General features: G+C 46.7%; 1 protein-coding gene across 1 annotated transcript in view; it reads left to right on the plus strand.

Annotated features, from left to right (window-relative positions):
- Positions 1–4: 4 nt before the first annotated feature.
- The window catches only part of MICALL2 (MICAL like 2), a gene marked incomplete at its 5' end in the record, with an annotated part of 28,987 nt that continues 5,378 nt past the window's right edge, over positions 5–23,613 (plus strand). The window contains 15 exons of the mRNA XM_085300483.1: positions 5–63; positions 6,666–6,714; positions 10,786–10,927; positions 13,648–13,808; positions 14,516–14,637; positions 15,115–15,783; positions 15,992–16,167; positions 16,992–17,067; positions 17,387–17,502; positions 17,981–18,130; positions 20,613–20,668; positions 21,290–21,413; positions 22,019–22,109; positions 22,502–22,575; positions 22,924–23,038. Of these exons, the coding sequence (XP_085156609.1) occupies positions 5–63; positions 6,666–6,714; positions 10,786–10,927; positions 13,648–13,808; positions 14,516–14,637; positions 15,115–15,783; positions 15,992–16,167; positions 16,992–17,067; positions 17,387–17,502; positions 17,981–18,130; positions 20,613–20,668; positions 21,290–21,413; positions 22,019–22,109; positions 22,502–22,575; positions 22,924–23,038 (2,180 nt within the window). The remainder of the gene's footprint in view (positions 64–6,665; positions 6,715–10,785; positions 10,928–13,647; positions 13,809–14,515; positions 14,638–15,114; positions 15,784–15,991; positions 16,168–16,991; positions 17,068–17,386; positions 17,503–17,980; positions 18,131–20,612; positions 20,669–21,289; positions 21,414–22,018; positions 22,110–22,501; positions 22,576–22,923; positions 23,039–23,613) is intronic.

Here is a 23,613-nt window from a genome sequence, read left to right on the forward strand (position 1 = left end):
CACCTCCTTCCGCGACGGCCTCGCCTTCTGCGCCATCCTGCACCGCCACCGCCCCGACCTCATGTGAGTACCGCCGCCCGGGCGCGGGGCCCTCCCGCCGCGCCGACCCTCGCTCCCGCCGGCGACGGAGACGGGCCCGTCCCGGCTCCCGCCGAGAAGGTGCTGCGGTCGGGCAGCCGTCGCGTGAGACGGGAGCTTTGCTAGCTGCCAGGCGGAAAACCTCCAAGCAAATCCCCGCTCTCGCTCTTCGCTGGCCTCCCCCAGCCCCGTTTTTCAAGGAGTTGTGGAAGGCCGTGGCCGAAGCATAAACATTTGAAGCATGTCCTTGCTGTTGCAAAACAAGTTCAGACAGCAGTTGGGAAATGTTTCCTTCTTCGCTGTTTKTGTTTGTTTTGGCTCCGCTTTGGTTGCAGAGCCGAATGGCAATTCCATCGGTTATTAGTTAAGGAATAGATGCTATTTAAACAAAGTACGATAGAAGCGCAGGGGGTTTCCAGGCAAGCTGCTCTGCGAAGTGTCTAACAGGAGCTGTTCAGGAGAAAGCTTGCGCCTTCCCCGCAGCCCGCTCACTCTTCCGTGGGAACGGGGAAAGTGTCCTCTTTTCAGAGGAGCTCGTTGTGAAGGCAGGAGTGCGGTGGCTGCCAGATTCCTACAAATTGCTGKTTTTGCGCTTGGAGCCTGGTCCGTGGGAGGCAAAGTGCCTTGCATTCCTTGCTGGCTTCTTTGCTCATCCCATAGGCTTTGACCTGCCTCTGCCCAAATGTAAGATCTGGGTAGGCGTAATACCAAAAGAAGACACAAATTCTGTTTCCTTGGGTTTTTTTCTGGCCATTTTCACTTTGAGGTGGATCGAAAAGGGAGATCAAGGCAGGGGAGCAGCACAAAGATTTCCCTACAGTATTGATCTAAGCGTTAAACGTYTTCCAGTCAAATGTAGTTGGCTCGTGGAGGATCAGATTGTGTTTGCTGTGCTTCACTTTTCTTCCTGCTCTTTGAATTCTGCCTTTTTCTTTGGGTTCTCAAGGCAGCCTGTCACATGTTTTTTTTTATGTATGGAGATCTCGGTTGCAGATGTCTCCCTTCCTGTGGAAAGCCAAGGAGAAGACATCCTTCTGTTCTTGCCTCCCTTTTTTTTGAAACTTCTAAGAAACAGGAGCTGGCTTGAGCAGCGTGCTAGGCAGGAACTTTAGGCGCGCTTTCTGTGTTGTCTGCTCTTTGCTGGTGCTTGTGCAGTCACCATGGTGTTGCCGCATATGGTTTCCTGACATGTTGTCATTTCCATGTGACTCCAAATGTTTCTTTTCCTTCCTTTGATTCATAGTCTATAAGATATGAAATACCGGGGCAGAAATGTTGACGTTGCTGGGAGGTGCTTCTAGAAGGATGGCAGCCACTTCCTGACAACTGTGCAGTTGGCCCATCTGGGATATGGATGTAAACAGAGGCTCAGTGACTTGAGAGCTTGAATAATCTTGCTGCACAATTTAACGAGTTGTTTATAATCCTTAAACTGTGCTCTAAGGGTTGTGGCTAGATTTGTCTTAAATGCCTCCCTGCTGAAGAGGGAAAACCTTCCTTGTGGCATCTGTCCATTAGTGCTGAATTGAAGAAAATCCTACCTGACTTTATTCAGGACCTTACAGAAGCTCTTTCTGATACAGAGCAGCTCAGTGAAGAGGGCATAAAGATTAAAGTAACAGAGAGTCTTTTATATGTAACTTTCTTTATCAATGATTGTGGTGTAAATGCAGCAAAACACCAAGTGTGTATATTTGGATGGTCAAAGTCCTGCTGGAAGGGAACCACACTTTGAAGTGGTTGGTGGACAAGGCTGCAGGGTGTCACATGTACCTTGGCTCCTCAGGCTGGATACTTGTGCTAATTCTCTGAATCTTCAAAAGCCACTCAGAGTTTGTGGTGCACAAGCTGCTAGCAGGGAAGTGTGGCTATGTGTGTGTGTGTGGCTGTGACTCTGACTTCGCTGGGGACTTGAGGTGATTTATTCTGAGCTCCAGAAGCTTGCTTCTAGCAGAGATCCTAGTTGGAGATTAAAAGCATCATGCTGAAAGTAAAGCTGGAATAGAATAACTGGTGTTTGGAGAGCTCAGTGTATTTACAGCAGCCCTTGCAGAACACAATTCTGTCATGGCATCAGAGTTTTGCAACAATGTGTTTTCTGTCTTGGTTTACATAAGTGACATTCTTGGGCTGAGGAGTGAACAGTATGGAGAGGAGATTTTTGTTTGAGGAGGTTGGAGATGTTCTCAAGAAAATTTCAAGCAATTGCAACACATGATCATAATCATGTACTTCTCTCACGGAGCTGAGAATACGTGGGTCAGAGTATACACTGGTATATATCTCTTTCCTCTTTCCTGTTTCCCCCTTCTAGAAGACATATGGAGAATAGATAACTTCTTTCAAACTCGGTTTATGTCAGCCTGTGTGTTACCGGTGAATAGGGCAGGCTGTGTGAAATCAGAAATGCACTTCCCACTCACCCAAGAATTCGYAGATAGACTGGGCTCTGTCAGAGTAGGAACGCACAACCAAATTACTATGGAAATTCGTTTCTCTTTCATTCTAGTTGAAGAGTATTTCATACCCAACCCCAACAGGCATGCTTGCTTTATCAGGCAGGTCTGAGGCTGTTTGCTGGGATGAATACAGAGCACTGAAGTTTCTCTTGTCAGAAGAATGTAAAACTTCGTAGCTGTATGATATGGGCTCTGTTTTGTGGCTGCTGTGTGTGACGGTGTTGGCTGTGAGAGCTCTGACCAGAGGCTTTAGTGGTCTGAGTTTGATAAGTGAATTAGAAGAAGCAGGGGAGCCATGGTCTCATGCTCTTTCAGTCTGAAATAAGTGCCAGATGTTGAGGAAAGGTTTTGATTAAGCTCCTTCTGTTCATCCTGGATCTAGCTCTTTCCCAGATTTGTTAACTAGTGTTTAACTCAGCATTCTGGGAATTCACTGGTTGTGAAATCCCCCTTGGCGGCTGTGCACTCAGACACATTTGGTGGCTGGAGCTGAGCAGCTGCCTCCAGCAATGTTTCCTGGGTCATTGTCAGCCCAGCCGGGGAGGAGGAGGCCRTGAGCCTCAAACGGGCAGAAAGGGTGAGGAGCACCAGGTCTCCCAGCCACTACTAACCCTATGCTTGAGGTGCTTGCCTTGGCTGCGTTGAAAATAGGTTACCCGTGGTCTCCACCTCCTCAGCAAAGGGCTGAAGTGAAGCAGAGCCGCCTCCTGCTTGGCTTCTCCCAGGCTGTGTTTCCTGGGGAGGGTGGCTCTGGGATGAGGGAGACTCATCCTTTGTTAGTCACTCCCAGCAGCATGTCAGCCCTCCAGCGAGGTAAGCTGTGGAGCAGGAGTTACTGAGAGGAGGAAGAGAGCATGGGAGGTGTCCTCTGCTTGGGATTCCCAGCCCTCTCCTCAGGTTGTCTGYATCTCCACAAAGCAAACTGCTGAAAGGCGCTGTTCCCAGAAGAGCAGACTGGATTGAACCCTCTGTTTGAGGACGGTGTGCAGGTAGAGGATGCTTTTCTGTTTTTCAGTCATCCCTGGTACCGTTAGAGGCAGTGAGATTCTTTGGGACCTGCTTTGCCTACGCTAGCCTCTGGGCCGTTTTCTGTACAGTCTGCTCCAAGGTAGCATTTGCCATGGAGTTAGTGCTCCAGAAGCAGCAGAGATCCCTCCCCGGGAAGCGTGTATGATCGGGAAGGACTGTGGCATGCTGTGTGAGCTCTGGGTCTGTGCAGCTGACGCAGGGGGTGGTCACAGAGATTTCTGGACATGGGAATTCCTTAGCCACTTTTTGCTAAAGAAGGACTGGAAGCTAAAAACTTTTCTTCTTGTCCTGTGCTAGTGAACATTGTTCTGTTTTGTTTCAAACACTGAGGCGCTTTCTTGAGTCAGATTTATGTTACCTCTTCCAATTAATTCAGTTGTGCATGTTTTCTCRGTGGAAAACTCCTACTTCTCCATTTGTATTAACTTGGCTTTCTTAGGATTACATTGGTGCAGAAAGCATTTGATATTCCAGGATAGGAGATGCACTGGCAAGATTGATTTCCTAAAGAAATATATGTAAGCTGTTCACCTGACTAGCCAGGGAAGGAGTGATGCTGGGGGGGGCAGGAGGATCTTTAAATGGCTGTTTGCACTCTCTTTGGGGAACAGAAGGGGATTTTAAACAGTCACCATCAGAGTTTTAGGTTTTTAGGACTCTGTTCCATGCCACACAGCTGTGAAGCTGAACACTCACTGCTATAGCAAAGTGTTCAGCAGTGCAGGAGTGAAAGGCGCTGATGGGTGATAAATAGGTAGGCTCAGTATTWTTTGAGAATCTGGCACTGATCGTTTTCATACTCCTTCTGCATTTTGATGTGTTATTGCAGAGCAAAGCCTGGACTTGTCGTGGCATTGGATACTTTTCCAGTGCTCAGCCCAGTTTCACTGTGCTCACATGTGACTTCTTCCATTCCCTGTGTTCCTCAGCAGGGAACAAGGAAGCTGGATTTTCCCTTTGCTCTTCCAGGTGTTTTCCTATGTTTCAAGATATCCATGCTATGGATGTGCAGAATTTGGGAGCAGGATAGRGAGTGAGGCAGAAAGCTGCAAACAGCTCTTTGACCTGGCTCTTAAAGCTATTTTTCTTGCCTGATGCCCATTGTTTCACTGAAGCTTTTTAACTTGTGATTATTTTCATTGCTGTTTTTAATCTGTTGTCTCAGGGAAGGGAGATCTCCAGGCAGGAGCCTTTCTAGAAGAAAAATCTCTTAAATCCTTTTTGATTTTGCATAGGAAAGAATATGTGATTTAGAGCTGGGATGTGCCTTGTCTTTACATGCTTCTTGGAGGAGTGACTTTGACTTTGAGTCTTCTCCCTCACTTCCTGTTCACTCTCTCCTTATCCGGCATAGTGGTGCCTGCATCTAGATATGGAAAGCAAGGAAGGCGCTGCAGCCTGTGGCACGATAAGCAAGCCTATATTAAGGRGCCTCTCTTATTTATAATGTAATGTGCCACTTTCTGTAGCAAGTAGATAAAGGACCTAGCTTGCTTCATAGTGTTACAAGTCATGGAAAAAGCTCCCCTGCTGCAATACAGATCATGTGTTTGCCTCATGAATAGATCACTTTGAGTCAGCTTTACCCTGGTTTTTCACACTGTTATCCTCCTCCCTTCAGAGCTGAGGGCACAAGGAGAAATCTGAATTTATTATAAAAATGTTGTTTGCAAAAACAAAAGTTAGTAGCGTGTTGTTTTTCTATTTCCTARTGGGAATTTCCAGTCAATGATACAAGCCTTTTGCTCCAGAGTTTCTGGCCTCTAGTTTTTGCTCTCTGCCAGCAAGTGCAGGGACTGTAAAGTGAAACTAGGTTATCAGAAGGAATTGACCCTGCCTGCTTGCTTGAGAAGAAGGAAGCAGTGTTGGGGAACAAGGCTGCCAGCTGATAGTTGGCTTTATAGTCCCAGTTTATCAAGCCATGGTCAATTTAAAAGAAATTGAATGGTAAATATTTCCTAAGCAAGGAACACTCCTTGCTATGGGTGAGGGCAGACCGAGGAAGCCAGAAGTGCAGTTTTGTGGCTCTACCTCCAATGGCATGAATTCGCTTTCCCCCTATATTTTCTTGCCTTTCCTTCCAGGTCCCAGTTCCTGTGTTCCCAGGATAGCACAGTGCAGAGCAAGAAGTSGCACCTGGGTTGGGCCAGAGAGGAGAGCAAATCTGAGGAGGAGAGAAACATGGGGAAAGGGGAAGAGAGTAGGTGATGTCTGGGGACAGCAGAAGGGAAGAAGGATTGTTGACTTTGCAAAGAGTAACTCGCTCTTTGTTTTTGGTTATTGGTTATGATTACAAGCCAAAGGTAACAGCCACAGGGAAAGGAGAATTAGATTTTTACAGGCAACTTTGATGTTATCATTTGCTACTACAGCTGTGTAGACAAAGGTGCTTTTCATGCAGGTTTTTGGTACAAGTTTTGTGGAGTTATAGCAGAGGAGGGAACAGGATTTGAAACCAAAACTTGGACCTGCAGCTTCTGGGATCAGAGGATGCAAGTTCATCAGAGAAATCTGTGATGCTYGTGAAGTCTGATGTATCCAAACCTACTCTGAGTCTTGAGATCTCTTTCTGAGAAGGCAACTTTGAAGAAAGGAGAAGGGTATGGATGTGACTCTTTAGAAAGTACTCAAAAGTACTTTCCAAATTGTTGCAATTTGGCTGACAGGCCTCAGTTAATTCTTTTGAGGTGGGAGCAGAGCAAGGATTTTGTAAAAACGTGAGTTAAATGTTGCTCCTTGCTGTCACTACAGGAGTCCTGAATCTGCATGCAATATTTTTGCATCGACTAGTCCTGACTGCAGGAGGCTGCAGAAGTCATCCCTGTGTGCTGAAAATGTGCTGTGGTGCCCGTCAACAGACAGCTGTGCCTGCTGGGTCTCTTGCGCCTATATGTCCCAGGAGATGCACCAGGGCTGGACTGTCTGGAGGCTCAGATGGGATCAGCYGTGGTACTCCCTCCACAGCATCTCTGAAAAAGCAGGGTGGAAGGAGGTGTTTCCTTAGCCAGTGAGGTTCAGAGAGGTTTGTGAAGCTGGAAATGAAGCAGCTTGCTCTGTATCAGCAACTTTATTTTTTTTTCTCCTCTTTCTGTATTTCAGAAACTTCAGCTCCCTTAGTAAAGAAAATGTGTATGAGAACAACAAGTTGGTAAGTGAATTTACTGTTTTACCTSTGGTCTGCTGTACAACCTGGCACTTTACTTGCATGGTTTAGCAAAAGAAACCCTGCAAATGCACTGTGTTAAGTGCGCCATGTTCAAATCATTTGACTTACTGTGCATGCATCCAACCTTTTGACTTGAGTAGTAATGTCCAGGCTTGTTGGCTAAGCTAAAGCACCCTTAGACTGCTCACACTTCTTTGTTGGCTGTACAGAGATGGGTGTTTATGACTCTAGTGTGTCTGGTTTCCTCAGGGACCAGCTTTGTCACTGTCTCACTTTGTGCAGATCTGATCRCTCTGCTCAGAGAGCCCCTGTTCCCGTGCGTTGTTCCTCACCTCTTTGGTAAGCCTATATGCTCCAGTACGATCTGTGAATGAAAGGTGCTTTTGAAATCCTGTCTGATCTTGAAATGGACATAGACTTTTTCCAAACGGAGCCAAGGAAGAACCTGGGATGTTATGAAGGGATACCAGGGCGAGGCTGGTGCTTGTGTTGCTTCTCCCTCTGCTGCTGTGATTTTGAGCTGTGCTCAGGTCAGTTGTGGCTGGAATAGAGCGGGAGGATCAGTATTCTTATAACACCAATCTGGTCAGGCCTCAGCTGTGGGAATAACAGGGTGCAGAGAACTGGCTTTGAAGGAAGTGCTATCAACAGAAGAGAGAAAAGGGAACTGACTCCAAGCAATGAATGTAGTCTCTCCCTGATCTAGCTGGAGGCAGCAGCAGTAACTGAGGTTAAAATGCTGGAGGTCAGGATGCAGGYATTAACATATTGAGTACATGCCACTTTCTAGGGATGGAGCGGGAGCTGGGAGGTAGCTGGTGTGGGAGAGGAAGTAKAGAGAGTCTCCCTCCACTTCCAATCTCTCCCAGTGCTGGGAATGAATGCTTCTGGATGGTGGAGAGGTCTTAAAACCTTGTCCTCCCTGGACTCATCTCTCCAGGACATGATTTGGGTTTCTCTCCTTCTTTCCATGAAGGAACTAGAAATTGRGCAGGCCAGCCCTGTCTCTGCCCTGGATTCAAGCAGGGGCTGAATGCTTCCAAGGAAGGATTTTTTTCCTCCCACTCTCCCTCACAAAGACAGAGGCAGCAGATCAAAATGCTGCTCTTCCCTTGGCATTGTTCCACGCAGCTTCATGGCGACTTGGCAGGAGCCTGGGATGTGAGCAAACCACCACAGCTTGCTCTTGTCTGAACTGGAGAAGTGATATCCTCTGATGCAGTGAACTGTTTGAGGTCATCCTTGCCTCCAGGAGAGCTAAGCGTGGTGGTCTTGGGCCCCCTCTCCCTTTCGGCCCTGGCATGGGTCACACCTCCTGTGACAGGTTCTGTGCAGTTTCCCCTCTGTCCCCAAACTGGGGCTGCAGCATATAAGCAGTTATTCAGACTCTTTAGGTTCAGCCCTGCATGTTCCTCTCTCCTAGGTGAGATTCACACTGAGCTTTTTGCCTGCAAGAGCTTTGGTATTTGCCAGGGGTCAGGGCCTTTCCATCATGGACTGTCACCCTGGCCGGAGTGCTGTGAAGCCCTGCGTGYTTTTCCTTCCTTGAGCCTGTCTGATAGTGTTTCCTCCACATGTGACTTTGCTTTTCTCTGGGCRTTGAACTGTACAAGCCACCTCCACTGCTTTAACGAAAAACTTCTCTGAACCTATCATTAAAACAGTTGCTTCCCTCCCTTCTGTCAGCCTGTGCTTCCCTCCCTCCTTTTCCTTTGTTTCTTRGTTTGTCTTTTATTTCTGTGTACTTTCTCTTCGTTACTTTGTGTTGTAGGGTGATTTGTCCATGTTGCTCTGTCAGTGCTGGTATCCTTGTTGGTGTGGCTCTGGTTTAAGTGGAGCGACATCTCCCTCTCCCTGTGATACTGGGCATTCTCTACCTGAACCACTCTTAATCATAGGCTTTTTCCCTCTGAATGTCCTTGGGACATGAATGGGTCTGATTGCTCCCAGGGCTGTTCCTCTGCTACTATTTAGACCATCCTTGATGCCTCACTATTCAATAACTTCTCTTCAGGAGCTGTATTACTCAACTAAAAAAAAATCTTGTACAGGCTGCAACTTGCCATATAAGGTCTTTTTGCTGAGGAAGAATGTGTCACTCCTCAAATGCCAATAATAACAATAACAAAAAAAAACCTAAAAAAACTGTGGGTGGCTCTTTTGGTGAAGGTTTCAAAAATACATAAATACAAGAAAAGTTTATAGACGCCTCATTCCGGTTCACTTGGGGGAGTGGCGGCGTGGTGTAGCAGATGCAGCAGCAGCCTGGCATCTGGCCTGGAGAGCTGTGCCCGACCTGCTCAAAGGGCCTCGAGCATACTGCTTTGCTTCCTCTGTGCCTTCCTTTGCAAAAGGGGAGCAGGGGCACTTACCTCCCTTGTAACTGATGAAAAATGTGATGCAGAAGTAAGGTGTCCTTTCTTTAAAGGCCAACCTTCCCAGACGGGTAAAGGGGGACAACTGGCCCACGTTMGGTGCTAGTTTGGTTAGGTCTCCAAGCAAGAGCGGTTCCCAGGAACACAAGGCAGCTATAGGCAGCGGTGACACTAAGTCCTAGTGCTACTATTTGCATTGCTCACCTGGTCCTGGCCAAACCAGGTGTGTTCACAGGGCACCTTCTTTGTGTCCAGGCCTCCCCTTGTGCTTTTTCTGTGCCTTTTGCGATCTGGTATAGTACAACCAGTGGCACCATATGGCAGAAGGTGATGTGACCCGTGTTCCCGCTAGGCAGCACACTGGRAATGCCAGCAAGAAAACCTCACTGGTCAGATCAGTCGTGCAGCCAGTGCAAGGGGGAACACTCCAAGGAATATATTAACTGCTYGGTTACAAATAGGCAAGTACCATGCTGGGCTGGCAGCTGGGATGACGCAGCCAGAGGTAATTGGCTGAAAGAGTACTTAGTGTCCATTCAGTTACATTTTTACTGGGATACTCAATGGAAAAAAATGGTAATTATCTTGCTAAAAAATAATGGCTGTTTGTTTCTCTTAAGCAGGGATAACTGGCTTGTACACCAGCTCTGTTGTGTGTCTGTGCCAGAGGTCAGATGCGGAGGGTTTTAATGTGTTCAAATCTTTCTTTAACTCTTTCACTGTGGGTTTTTGTGGCAGCACTCTTGCAGGTGCTATTTTCCTTTGCTGTGTTGGCATTTCAAAGGGGATGTTCCAAMGGCAAAAGAGAGAGATTTGTTCCTAAAGTCAGGAAGGAAGAAAGCTGAAGAATGTCTTTAGCAAAAGCCCTGCAGTGAGTYGAACAAAGGCAAAGTTGTTCTAGGGATCTTGCACTTTTTTGCCCTCTAGTAAAGGGTCTTGTTCAGAGGCAAAAGAAAATACCTATTTCCTTCTTTGTCTGACTTTGCTCCTGCAGTTCCAAAGCAGAGGACATTACAGAGAGGAATCTTTGCTCCAAAAACATGTTATGTTAGATGGTGCAGAAATGAGTAACCTGGAAGGGAGTTGTATATCAGGAAATYTTCTGTCTTATTCCTGTCTTCCCGCTCTCTAGTCTGGGAGAAATGGTTCCCTTTTGCAGACTGAGATTTCTCACTTTTCAAATGGAGAAGAGCAGTCAGAGGCAGGAATCGTTAACATTTGCACAGTGCTTGGAGAAAGCGGCATGCAAACACCTAGCACTGCACTGTTAATTGGGGAGCACTCCAGGTTGGGCTGGAAGCCTGGAAGTAAGTCTGCCAGTCTGGACTGACGCATCCCCTTCGGTTAAGCCTCACTCTCCATCTCCGCAGCTGTGCATATCCAGATAGAGACAGATTCAAGGAAGAGCAGGGGAAGCCCAGGTGAGTTCTATGCACTGAATTATGACCAGCTTGCCAGGCCAGATTTTTGACTCCCTGCCTGAATTTTTCAGCACTGTGGCTGGAAGCCATGACTCTGTTGGTTCCTGTAACAGCCATATGATGTAGGAGTTAAACTGGTGCAGCTGTTCACCAGTAGAGCTGTTATCTGAGCGGGTCTGTTTGCTCTGGAGTTTGAGGAGGAACGGCTCTGCTGCCCGGGTTGGACTAGACACCCTTTTCTTTTCTTCTTTCCCTAGGCATTTCGAGTGGCGGAGGAAGAGCTGGGTATCCCAGCCTTGCTGGATGCAGAGGATATGGTTGCTCTCAGGGTACCAGACAGGCTGAGCATCCTCACCTATGTTTCCCAGTATTACAACTACTTCCATGGACGGTCGCCTAGTAAGTACTGTTTTTCCTTGAAAGGATGGGCAGGACTGGGACTTAATTTTATGCTTTCGCTTGCCTCCTAACAAGCTTAGAGAATCAAAACAGGTTGCACAGAGGTTTTTTGTTAGCAGAACTATTTCAGTGGGGGATCTCACCTCTTTGCACCATGGCCTGACAGTAGCATCAGTGCTTTTGGAAGGGCACGGTGCTGTCCCTTGCCTTTAGTGCCTTAAAATTTAAAATTCAAACTAAAATTTCTTAAAATGTGATYTAAAAATCAAAGAGGAGTACTGAAGGTTCCCCTCTGTACCTCCCATCGATCATTTCCTTTCTCAAGCCCTTTCTGCCTCCAAACCTGTTGCTGTCCTTGCCACACTAGGAGGCTAGTGAGAGCTGGTGAGAAATGCTGCTGTTTGCACTGCGTACTCTAGTCCTAGACAAACCAGGCATGTTCACAGAGCACCTTTTTCTTTGTGGTCCAAGCCTCCCCTTGTGCTTTTTCTGTGCCTTTTGTGATCTGGTATAGTCTGACCAATGGCACCACAAAGCAGTAGGTGGTATGGCCTGTGTTCCCATTAGACTGCACACTGGGAGTGCCAGAAAGCCTAGGGCAGCTGAAGCTTATCCATGAGGCTAGTTACACCAGGATAACAGCATCTGTGGTAGGGCTTGTACAGCAAATCAGTACTGGTATAAGGAAGTAGAAGAAAACAACCCGCTAACTGACATAATGGTCATAGCAATTCTTTCAGACATAAAACAGGCCACAGGGCTGCCAAGACATTATATTCATGTACTGGRGAGTTTATCTGGGCTCACAGGAGCATTATTATAGACTTGGTTTATATTTGGCTTTAAGCTCACACTAAGTGAAATAATACGATAAGCCAATTTCACAGATTCCTCCAGAGGAAACTTTAGAAAGTGGGACAAGAATGACTTAACTGGTTAAGGTGAATCTAGATGGAGAATGCAGATTCATATTGAAAATGCCCTAAATCTTAGAAAGGAAGCACAATTCTCTGAAAGTTGCCTCTAGTACTTAAACTCTTACCCCTCCTCCACATCTTCACACATTTGAGCACACTCTCTCTTCCATTCCACAGCCTCCTCCCTCCCCCATCCTCATTTTTTTTATTTCTTATTTTAAATCTATGCTGATTGAACTATAACTCCATCATGTTTGTGCCTGGTGGTGGGATCTGGGTCAATTTGGAGTCTACCCCTTCCCACAAACATCTCTTCTACTACATCATCAAGAACTGTACATTTTTATGCCCTCCAGTGTCCTTCAAAATGCTTTGGTTGCATTCCTGTTGCTGGGGTGAGTGTGTGTGTGTCTGAAAGTGAGTCCAGCTAAGAATGTGCCCTCTGACACTGAGCAGACTCCAAATACCAAACACCATAGTCCTGCCCTTCAAGTGGACTTCAGCAGGACCATGAAATAAGCAGGACGCAGAAGGCTGGAGAGGGAGAGTGGCTGATGTTTTATTGATGTCATGCATTTACATAGGAGTAGAGTTGAAGATACCCATCTTAGTGGCTTTGGAAATTTAATAAATGGAACAAGTGGGAAGTGAAGGCACAATCTGAGCYTAAACAGTTTGCAGGGTCAGATGTCACCAGTCCACTGGTCCCTGTAGTGAAAGAGCCCTGGCTGTTTATTCGGATAGCAACTTTTCATGAGAGAAGACTGCTGGGAACTGAGCTGCCTCTCTGCTCCCTTCACCCTGCCCAGACTCCTCCTGTATTTGCTTAGAAGGGTATAATCTCTTTTCAGATGGATGGTCATTTAGTTGGTTGTACTTAGAAGTGAGGCAGTGGCTCAGATAACTCTGAGTTCCTGTAAGGAATGCAGAGAAGTCTARTTCAGAATAAGAAGAGGCATAAAAATAGCATCCTCGTGAGCTGTATGGGATCCTGTCTATCATAGTTGTGCATGAAGTCTTATTTTCCRGGAAAGCCTTCTCCTGTACTTCCCAGGGCATGGAGCAATCCTTCCCTGCTCTTGACTGAAGTATGCTGGGGATTCCCTTTTCTCTCTTTCCAGCCTTCTGTGACTTTAGAGAGATTCTTTCATCTGCAAAGAAAAGAGGATTGAGCATTTCCAGCCCTTCCGTGGGGAGTCCTGTTGGTTTCCGCATCAGCGCCACCATGGTACCACAAAGCGCCTGTCATATAATTGCCCATTTTTTGTGATTATTTCTGTTTCTTGACAAGCCTGTTTGCTCCAGGAGGATCTCAGCTAGGAAGTGGCTAGACAACTATGTCAGTGAAGGTTCAGAGTCTCTAGGGAGCCTGGAGCACAGTATATTGAAGCAAACCCTTTTTTACTTCAGTTCCTTAGCTGTGATACATAACAGCAGTGCCTGTCTCAGTGCTGTTCAAATCCAGCCAGACTGTTGGGCAGATACATACTGAAGGTTTCATCCTTACCGTTGAGGCCTGATGTTTTGTATTTTTGTCATGTTCCCCCCACTATGGGATTTCCTCAAGAAGGAAAAAGCAGCAGTTTCAGCTGTCAGCTGCTTCCAACATACATTGTTACAACTCACCTGTCAACTTTTGCCCCTTATTCCACTGCAGAACTGCTTGTRAAGGAAGTCTGTGTCTCCTTGTATGTTTTGTACGATACCCATCAGGACCCTCTTGATCTTGTAAAGTAAATGACTCCTAAGCCCGTGAGTTTGCCTTGTGTTCCCTTAAAATCCTCCATTTGTYCTTTCTTCCAGTTGGAGGCATGGCTGGAATCAAGCGTCCATCCTCCGAACCTCGGGATGAGCCTCTTGGGAAGAAAGCCATTTCAGAGCCTGTTAAACCAGTCCCTCCAAAACTGCCTCCTGCCCACCCACCAGCCAGGGCTAAGCCAAAAGAAACATCTCCAGTCGCCACAGTAAGARATGGGGTTTAGGGCATTCTTTATGTCTTAAATTTTTACAACRAGCTGGGGAGTATTATGCTAGTTCAAAGCTTCCTAGTGGTGAGAACTCAGTCTCTGAAGTTTCTGCTCCCTGGTTATAGGATTTAATCCAGAGGTCTGGTTGACTGCGCAGCTTCGGTGGGAGTCATTGGAAAGACAGCAGCCAGCTAGCATTCATCTAGTGGTAAACAGGAAATGGTTGTTTGGGGACATGGCTGTGTTGTTCCTAGTCAGTAGATCTTGGGAATGAAGGTTGTTATTTAACAGAACTTATTATTTTTGCTGGAAAGCATTGATTAAATTTATGGAAAYGGTTTCAAAGAAGAGCAGGGATGAAAACAAGGTGGAAGAAGGGAAGCTCCTCTCTYAATCTTAGAAGGACCCTTACCAGCAAGTTCAAATCAAGGACCTCTGAACCTCAGTTTCCCTACATGCAGACAAAATACTCTGGTTCTCTGGCTTTGTGGGAGAGAGTCCCCCTTGGTCTGTCCTGCCAGGGGCTGTTGCAGTTTGTATGATCTCACAGGTAGCTGRAACAAGTGTTTGCATATCACTTCTGTATGTTACTAACTGACTTTGTACCTTGAATGCCCAGCTACCTGGGAGGTTCAAAGCTGTATGCTGGGTCCYGTAGGGCATTGCATGCATTGCCTGTTCACCCACTGCTTCCTCCCCCACAGAAACGGATCCTGGCAGAGAGTGGGAATATCCGCAGCAACAGCTGTGCTATGTGTGGAAACCATGTCCACCTGGTGCAGCGCCACTTGGTCGATGGGAAGCTCTATCATAGGAACTGCTTCAGGTACATCTCTTCAAAGTGGAGGCAGATGCGTGTGTGTTTCAAGGGCTTCTTTGGGATTGGAGGGGGCATGTTGCTGCTCTTTTCAGCTTAGAGCCTGTAAACTCTGGGAGTCTGCTTTTTTTTAACCCATAGCCAGCTCTCGGGAGCTAGGCTGACTGTGTCCTGGACAGCCAGAAAGTTCTTCAGAGGGGTTGGAGGCACATGTGCTGCTGGAGATGTTTGTCAGAGAGGAGGCAGGTTGGGCCTCATCTTAGCCCATGCTTAAGAGGAGGTCTTTGCCCAGGTCTGTTCTCATCTACACCTTTCATACTTCAGGCCGTGCTATTAGCMATTCCTATTCTGGTGCCTGGAGAACATGCATACATGGGCTGCTCACTGCCAGTGTGGTATCTTTGTGCTCCCCATGTTGGCAGCAGAAGTGTCCCTGCACTCTCCTAGTGCTCTAGAGGATATTTTCTGAGATTTTCCTATTCACAGGTGCAAGCAGTGTTGGAATGTGCTTCTGTCTGGGGGCTACAAAGCTGGGCCTGAGCCAGGTACTTTCATCTGTACCAGTCACCAGCAGCCAGACAATGTCTGGAACTCTGGACAGCAGACTTGGAACAAACCTGAGAGCACCCCAACTCTTACTCCTGCTACARCAGTCCAGAAACCAGCAGAACCCAAGAAGCTGGAACAGGTGTTGAAGAAACCAAGCCAGGAAGGCCTTGCTAGTTCAACAAAGCTATCTGTTTCATCTTCTGGAAGTTCTGGCTTCAAAAGTCTAAATATGCCATGGTCCTCTTCAACTGTAAATAAATTGGATCACCGTGAAGGTACCCTGTCAGCAAATAAATCAGATCACCATGAAGGTACCCCACCAGGACCTCTTTGGACCACCTCCAYAACAAAAACACAGCAAGCTCGAGCAGAATTTTTTCACTCATTGGAGTCCCCCAGCAATAAAACCCCTGACACCAAAAAACAAATCCCTTCTTCCCATGGCTCTGCTAGAACTGCCTTTGCCAGAACCACTCCTGTGGTCAGTCCAGTGAATGCTACGAAGGATCAGGCACGTAACCATATCATGCAGGCTTTGGCTGGATCGAACACCTCTCCAAATAAACCAGGAGGACTCAATTCTACTGGCTCCCCAGCATCCAGTAGGTAAATCCTATTTCACTTTCCCTCTTTATTCCTAAGATGACCCTTGGGATAATTTGGAGAAGTCTCTGCATCTTTCTTCCCTTCTCCCTGACTGCTTTTGTGGGTGCAATTTAAATACAAGTAGAGGGGCTCATCCAAATGTTTGGAAGAGAGGTCAAAAAAGGTCTGTCCTTTCAAAAAAAATTCACTAAACTTTTCTTTTTTGCAGTGRCAAGTTTTCTCCCATCAGTTCTCGATGGCAGAATCCAGATCCAAAAACACAGCCCAGCARAATAGGGTACACAGCGCTGAAACAGGAGAAGGTCACAGAGCCTCTGCCCAAGAGCCAGGCTGCAAGAAAACCTGTTGACTCTGTGCACAAACCRGAGTCTAAAGTCTCCAAAGGTAAGGATGGCAGATTCACATGTGGTTTTGTATGGATACAGTACACCAAATTTATGTCCTCCTCTTGGGCTGGTACAATGAATGTATCAGTGACTGCTGTACTTTCTATCTGCATAGGGGTTTTCTGAGTTCTGGGACTCAACACAGSTCCATCAGTCCCTGTGTAATTGCTTCCTCCAACATGGAGAGTTTTTATTCTCTGAGGTTCTCTAGGTATTTGAAGCAGTTCTAGCTGTCATGAAATGTTGAAATCATGATGGATTTCAGAGGCTTAGGTAGACCTAAGGAGACCTTCCTAGGGTGGTGGTTATTAATAAGGCTTACTTAACATCCCTATTTATTTTGATCTGAGCTTACATCATGGTGACCAAGCACCATTAGGGATGGCATTCTGGCAGTACACTATGTCTCAACTTCCTGGCTGCTTGGTTCTTTCAGACCAGGAATGCTATCTATCTGGTGCTYGTTGTGAGCTTGTGTTCCCCTCCTTCCCCCCGCCATTTTGGCTCCAAGATCTGAATTGTTTGTGGTGGTGCCAAACGCATGTGTATGTTCATCTCCACTGTGGCTGTTTCTCCCGTGTCTGTGTAGGGTTTAAGATGTTTCAGTTGAAAGGGGCAAAATGCCACCAAGGTTATTTACTATCTATTGCACAGGAATTTGTCCATCTTAAGCTTGTTGAACTGTGGTTTGCTACATCAACATTACAGTATCTAGCCCAATGCATGGCTTTTGTCCCCCACCCCAAGATCTTCCTGAAATGCAAATCTGRCTTATAGCTTTCTATCAGATGTAATATTTTTCTGCTATGTCTCTTCCTTTAGGAAGCATGAATGTTACTGAAGACAACTCTGAGAGCCCAGCTGACTGGAGRTCTCTGTTGAAGCCTGTGGCCAACAAGTGAGTGTCTTGGAGTCAGCATGTTTCCATAAGAAGTAAACAGATATGTCCATGTCTGCAACCATGTTGCTGCAGGCCTTTGTGCATGCAGGAGACGAGCTCTTGTGTTTTGATGCATCTGTTTTAAAATATTTGATGGAAAAGACAAAGGCTTTTGTTCCTGGGGAAGGAAATATGCTTCAGATTGGTGGACCCTGATGAGAAAAGTGGTGACTGTTCTTTCTTCTGGATGGARATCCCAGCCCTGGATGCCTGGATTCCTATTGTGGACTAGTTTGCTGGAGGGATGGTTTTCTATCTTTGTTTTTCCTCTTTGTAGAGACCAAGGTGGCTCTAAGAAACCTTCTGAGAATTCCCAGATGAGAACAGAGAGCCCAGCACGGAAGGAGATAAAGCCAAGTCCATCTGTTGTCCCATCAACAAAGGAAGACTCTGGTATGAAGGATATAAGCTTTGCTTTGTTTTGCAAGACAGGCAAGGCACAGGCATTAGTGCAAGATTAGGATTATGCGGGTGATGCTTGCTCCTTGCTTTGAGGTATTCTTGATCTCTGCACCCGCTTTGGCCATGCAGTGCCTTTATTTGGAGAGCCAACCCTCACTGAGAAGAGGGATTCAGCCTTCATAGGCTGTTTCTTCATCTACAACGCAGGAGGCAAGATTTTGCTTATGTTGTCTTGCATAACTGTGTAAAGGTGAGAAATTTTGGTCATTGCCCTCAACCTTTCATTCTTCTCCTTAACCCTTTTTTCATACTCTTGTACTGCAATTGGTGGTTTCTCTCACTGTAGTCAGGAGAGGAGAATTAGGACTAGGAATGAGGGTGTCTGGTGGTGAGGGTCAAAGACTCTGGGATATGAAGGGATTTTTTGTGAGATGAGTTATCCAGGACCTATCTGTGCTTCTTAATCTAGCTTCATCTGGTGGGTTCATGAAGAAGAAGCTGCTTCCCAGCTCAGATCTTGTCAGGAGCTGTCAGAATTTGAGAAAAGGCTGGGAAGACTGTGGAGGCTCTTCCAAGAAGAAGGAAGAGGAGGACCAACTGAAACAGAACACTGACACATGTAAGGTCATTTCTACCTCCTCAGAGCCGTTGTCTTCTGCACTGTCAGATGATCAGGACTCAGTGTGGGAGACATTCATCCCAGTTTYCTGTGGCTAAACTTGTAGTTGTTGTCATGGGGGGAAAAATCTGTGTCCTTAACCCTTGTTAACTGAGCTGGGTGAAGCAGGAGCCAGCCAGGGAGTTCAGTGGGTAAACTTATTCCAGGGTGGAAAGGGAAAATTTWAAACAGGGATTTGTCAAGGTCAATCCTTTGTCATTCTTTGACATAAAACRGTGAAGAGGAACATTTGGGGAACTGGGATCTAGTTAGGGCTCTGTTCCTCTTCAGTTGAGTGGCTTTGGAAAATGAAAGGAMTATAGAGAACTGTCAGYAGAGACTTTGCAGCCAAAGCTGCTKCTTGRACATTCAAAGAAGTTCTGAACAGTTTTGACCAGTTCTGTCCTTACCCTTAAACCATTTTTTCGWACTTCTGTCAGTTCAACCTTACCTTTGCTGTGTACCACTTCTCCTTTGCCCAGTTATCTTGCTCCTTTCCCTCCTGCTTAGCCCACTGCAAAGCAAATGAAATGTCATGGAACTAACCTGATGTTTACTGCTGTCTTGTTTGCTCAGCTTGTTTATTTTACCCCTTCCTCACACCATCTGGTTCACTTCTTCCAGATTGGACTATAAGCTCCTCACAGCAGGGCTCAGCCCTGACTCTGATGTTTGTATTGGAAGAAGCAGGATGGGCCCCCAAGATTGGATGACCTCATCCTTTACCGTTAGCTGTTTCTTACCCTGCACTTACTCTTCACCTTTGACAGCTGATAAGCTTTCAAACTCCAATCACCTTGTCTGTTTTAAGTTTAGCATGCTTCTGCTGCCATTATTTTACCAAAACTTTCCATCCTGTTTTTCCTCAGACCTAATCTTGTGTGTATTTCATGGGCTGTGGATGGTGACCATTTCTGTAGATTATTAATTTTCTCTGGCATAGGTAGTATTTTCTGTTGGGAAAAGGGACTCCAGGGTTGTCTTGCCACCTGTCCTGTTTCAAATTTTCAGGCAATCAGCCAACTCTTCCTGTGTCTGATGAGACAGAACCTGAGAATTGGATTGTGATGCTGAAAGAAGGGGATATCAGCCCCTGAGTTGGTCAGGARAGTGCAGTTTTACTAGCTATTCCCCTCCAGCCACCTCATTCTTCTTACAAGCAATTATGAAGCTTTCTGCTTTGGTTGGAAAGATGCAGATATCACCCAGAAGGAACTTGGAGATGCAGGGCCAAGCTGGAAGAGAGAGGTGTTGCTCAGTAAGCAGCAGGCTACCTGCAGCAGGCCAGTACCCTGTGAGAGGAACCTTTAAGAAAAGTGAGAGTCACAGGCAGCATAGAGGCAGCAAGCCACCTATGCTCAGAGGGGAGAGTAAWTTGGAGACCAGCAGTGCACAGACAACACTCAGCATCTCTTCCTTTTGCACTTGTCATAGAAAACTGTTACAGCAAGGACTGGGCAATTAAGAGCTGTCCTTGAGCTCTTCCATGAATTACTCATCAGCCACAGTCATTGCGGTTGCCAGAGACTCTCAGGAGGCTCCCCAGTCTCTCTCTCTCTCTTTCTCCTTCTCATATGTGTGCTGAGCCTGCACCACTCCTGCCTTTCTTACAGCCTTGCTCTTTTGATACTATAGATTTTCCTTCTTATCACATCATCCACATATGACTGTATTCTCTCTTTGTGGTAATTATCCAGCCCAGCCCCTTGAGTATCCAAATACCTCACACTCTTCTGTAGTTATCCTTGCAGCACAGTTGGGCAGAGGAGGCTGAGACACAGTGGAACCAACATACATTGCTTAAGGATTGATTTTAATAGGTGTCCAGGGCCTAAATAACACTGTGTAGCTGGGCCTAAAGGACTTCTCACCTAGGAAGTGTGTTGTGGAAGGAATTGGACCTTGGTTTCCTGAGGCCCATGTTAAAATCCCCTAGACCATCTCTGTTTCATCAGTGTTTACTGATACCTCTCTGTACATGAGCATTAGAGGGGCATTTTTAAGTATAACGTGATGTTTCCTGTGGTGGTAATGCAGTATTTCTGTTCAGCTTTTTGGCAGCTTAATAAGGCATGGATTTTGCCATGATAAATATCATTGAGATTTATTAAGATAGTGAATGAACACCGAAGTTGGTATTCCCACCAAGATGGTGCTTGCAAAGCAATCACCCAGATCACACAAGCATTAGGTGACTGCCTATGTCCTGAGCCTCAGAGGCAAGTAGCATCCTGTGGTCTAAGAGTATCTGAGGGTCCATTAGCAAGGAGTAAATCAGGGCTGTCTCATCTTCTGCCAACAAATYGCTCATCTCAGTTGAGGCGTGCTGATGCAAGGATGTTATCAGTGCCTTCTGGGTGCAGRAACCTGTTCTACTCTCTGGCAGTGGCCCACTGCACAAGGTTACTGAAAGTTTGTTGTGGAATTTTTTTTTTCCTTCCAGTTAAGCCCTCTGCTCCGAAAAGTATCCAGAAGCCTGAAGCAGTGTCTCCAAGCAAGGTACGGCTGGAAACCATGTGTAAAAGGCACAGGCCAGGAGTGCTGGTGATCTTACTGGAGTGATTGCCCTGCAGAGATGGAGACTAGCCCTTTTTCTTCATTGATATGTCTCGGATYATTTTGTTGGAGGGTTTATTAAAATTCCCAGGAAAAGGGTGAAAGGCTCTGGGGCAGAGACAAGATGGAGAGACTGCAGATTTTCTCTCATGCAAGGGGATGGAAAGGGCTGGAAAAAGCTGGAATATGACAGTAATAAGACAGTTTGCTGCAGTAAGACACAGACAAATGGAAATTAAATTTCTGGCAGACACAGTCCCTCCCAACAAAAGAGCAGGAATGTGTGTGGATTGACTGAGTGAGCCATGGCCAAGTTACAGGCCTTGTCTGTGAAAGACAAGGAGTGGGTTGATGTTATTACCCTCAATGAGCGTGTTACAGCACTGTAACATTCCAGTGTGATCACTGCTCTGTTGTGAACAACTAGCCCTGCATCTTTGACTCAGCCCTTCCAGGGACTCTGCAGTCGACTCCCTTTGTCACTTCCCAGCTCTCTCGGAGCTGGGCCCTCAGGGGCAGTCTGAGGAGAGTAAGCTGTATTTGCTCCTAACTTTATTTTTCTAGCTGCACCCAGACTATCTACCTGAGGAGGAAATCCAGGAGAAAGTGCGTGACATCGAGAAGCAGCTGGATAAGCTGGAATTGAAAGGAGTGGATCTGGAAAAGCAGCTGCGGGGCTGCGAGGGAGGTAAATGAGACCAGAGAGCCAACTCTGCTACAGTGGGGAAAGTGTGAGGTTCATGTCCTACCCCTGTGGATTCTTGGTTCCTTTTCTAGGAGTTCATCACATATGTGGAAAAACAGGTTTCCAAAGGTACCTGGAATAGCAAGAACTTTGAACCAACTCATTGTTTCCTTATGTGTTATTTCAACAAGGTTTTGATATGTTTATTTGGCTGAGGATCAATAAGTTTTGGGAACAGAAAGCTGCTGTTGATCTGGCTTTTGGATTCCAAACCATACTGGCTGTCACAGCTGGCTCTGATTTCGCAGGGCTTAGTGAGTTCATTCAGAGTGGCAGAGTTGAGCTGGCCACATGAAAGATGAACTGAATGCCCTGCGATAGAGTATCTGTGTGTAGTTTCCTTGCATCTGCTGGGGGAGATGTGCATCCCTTCCCCAGTAATACCCTAATATTCCCTAAGAATGCTAAGGATGAGTTGTTTTCACTTGAGTTTGCCTGTGGCTCGTACAATTTATCCTAAGCTATTCTTCAAGTGATTGTGTTTTTGAGCCRGGGGAGCTGAACTAATGCAGCTTCTGGAGGTGTCTTGGCTTTTATCTCCTTTGCAGATGAGTCTGAGGATGCCCTCATGGTGGACTGGTTCAAACTGATCCATGAGAAACAGCTGCTGCTCAGACAGGAATCAGAATTGATGTACAAGTGAGTGCAGCCAGACACTCATCCATCTGTCTGTGCACCTACACRTGTGAGCAGTAAGCAGTAAAGGAGAGGAACTGGGGCAGTCCAAAAAATAATGTGCCAGTTGGTGGGGTGCGAGAGGCGTTGAGGAAGTCTCTGGGAGACCTGCCAGCATCCTGAGGCATTAGCTGATGGGCTTTTGCCACCTTGGATGGGTGGAAGAGCTCCCTCCTCACAGGCTTATCATAGAACCTGGGAAACATTTCAAATATGGTAGAAGATGATCCTCCCTGCCCCACCAGCCCCTGCCTTGATAGTGGGCCATACAGAGGTGAGGCTTCAGTATGATATGAGAAGGGTCCAGCCCTGGGGCATGGAGATGCAGTAACACATACTTCTGTGGTCCCTTTCAGGATGAAGCAACAGAAGCTGGAGGAGAAGCAGTGGAGCATTGAGACAGAGCTGCGGCACCTCATGAGCAGGCCAGGTGAGAGCGAGCTGCTGAGAGAGTCCTGCTGGCCCCTGGCTATGCAGAGTCCTCACTTCATGCATCAGCCCCAGGATGTCCTTCAGATCTGAATGACACTGTTTGATGGAGATTGCAGTTTCACTGGGTGATCTCTCCTGATTAAACTGGCAGGTGCAGTCCCTCTATTATACCTCACCCACCTGTGTTTTCTGAGGRGATGTAAGATGTGGCCCTAGGGATAATCAAATCTGAGCCCATGAGAAGGAAGGGTTGGAACAGGGTGGGAGACAGGAGAACACATGGCCTGAGCTACAGTGGGGAAGTGCCCCCTGTAGCTGTGAGATAGGCTTCTCTTTTCTTGTGCAGAGGAACAGAAGACACCGAGGGAGAAGGAGCGAGAGAAGGAGCTGCTAGAGTCATATCTTAACACAGTCAATGATCGGAATAATATTGTGGAGTGCCTGGATGAGGACAGACTCAGGTGAGATGTCTCAGGTGGTGAGAGATGAGCTAACAACAGGGACAGTTTGTGCTGTGCTCTCTCCTCTCCCCAGACTGTAGGGGTGGATGAATGACTGTCATTCAGATCTCTGCTCCATCAGGGGTTGGTGGTGACTTGTCAGCCAACCATCTTAAATGCTGCTGCCATTGCTTTCCTGGCAGCTATTAGAATCTGCAGGGGGTCAGGACTGCAGCCACATTCAGTGCTCTCAAGTTAATGCTGCTCTGAGGACAAGGCCTGTGAAAAYGAGTAAGGCAGAGGGAAGAAAGGGAGAGACTGGAGATGAAGCCTTGGGGAGGATGGAGGAGACATARGAACTCCAGGAGGACTGTGGGATCACAAGGATATGAGTTTGTTCATCTGCTGTAGAAAGTGAAAAGAACAGCCTTAGACTGTCCTGTGCTGAGAGCTGAATCCTCCAGAAGTTCGAAGGAAGGCTGCTGGGTCAAGTTGTTGAATCTGTGGCTTGTGCTGAGAGCAGCCTCTGTTACCTGCCCTCAGGATACTGACTCTGTCTTAAAGATTCCAGGAATGCCCAGGCTTTTGGCTCTGGC

This window comes from Rhea americana, unplaced genomic scaffold (assembly GCF_003343005.1).
Source record: "Rhea americana isolate MKP2758 unplaced genomic scaffold, rheAme1 scaffold_10, whole genome shotgun sequence".
In the NCBI taxonomy this organism is placed as follows: Eukaryota; Metazoa; Chordata; class Aves; order Rheiformes; family Rheidae; genus Rhea; species Rhea americana.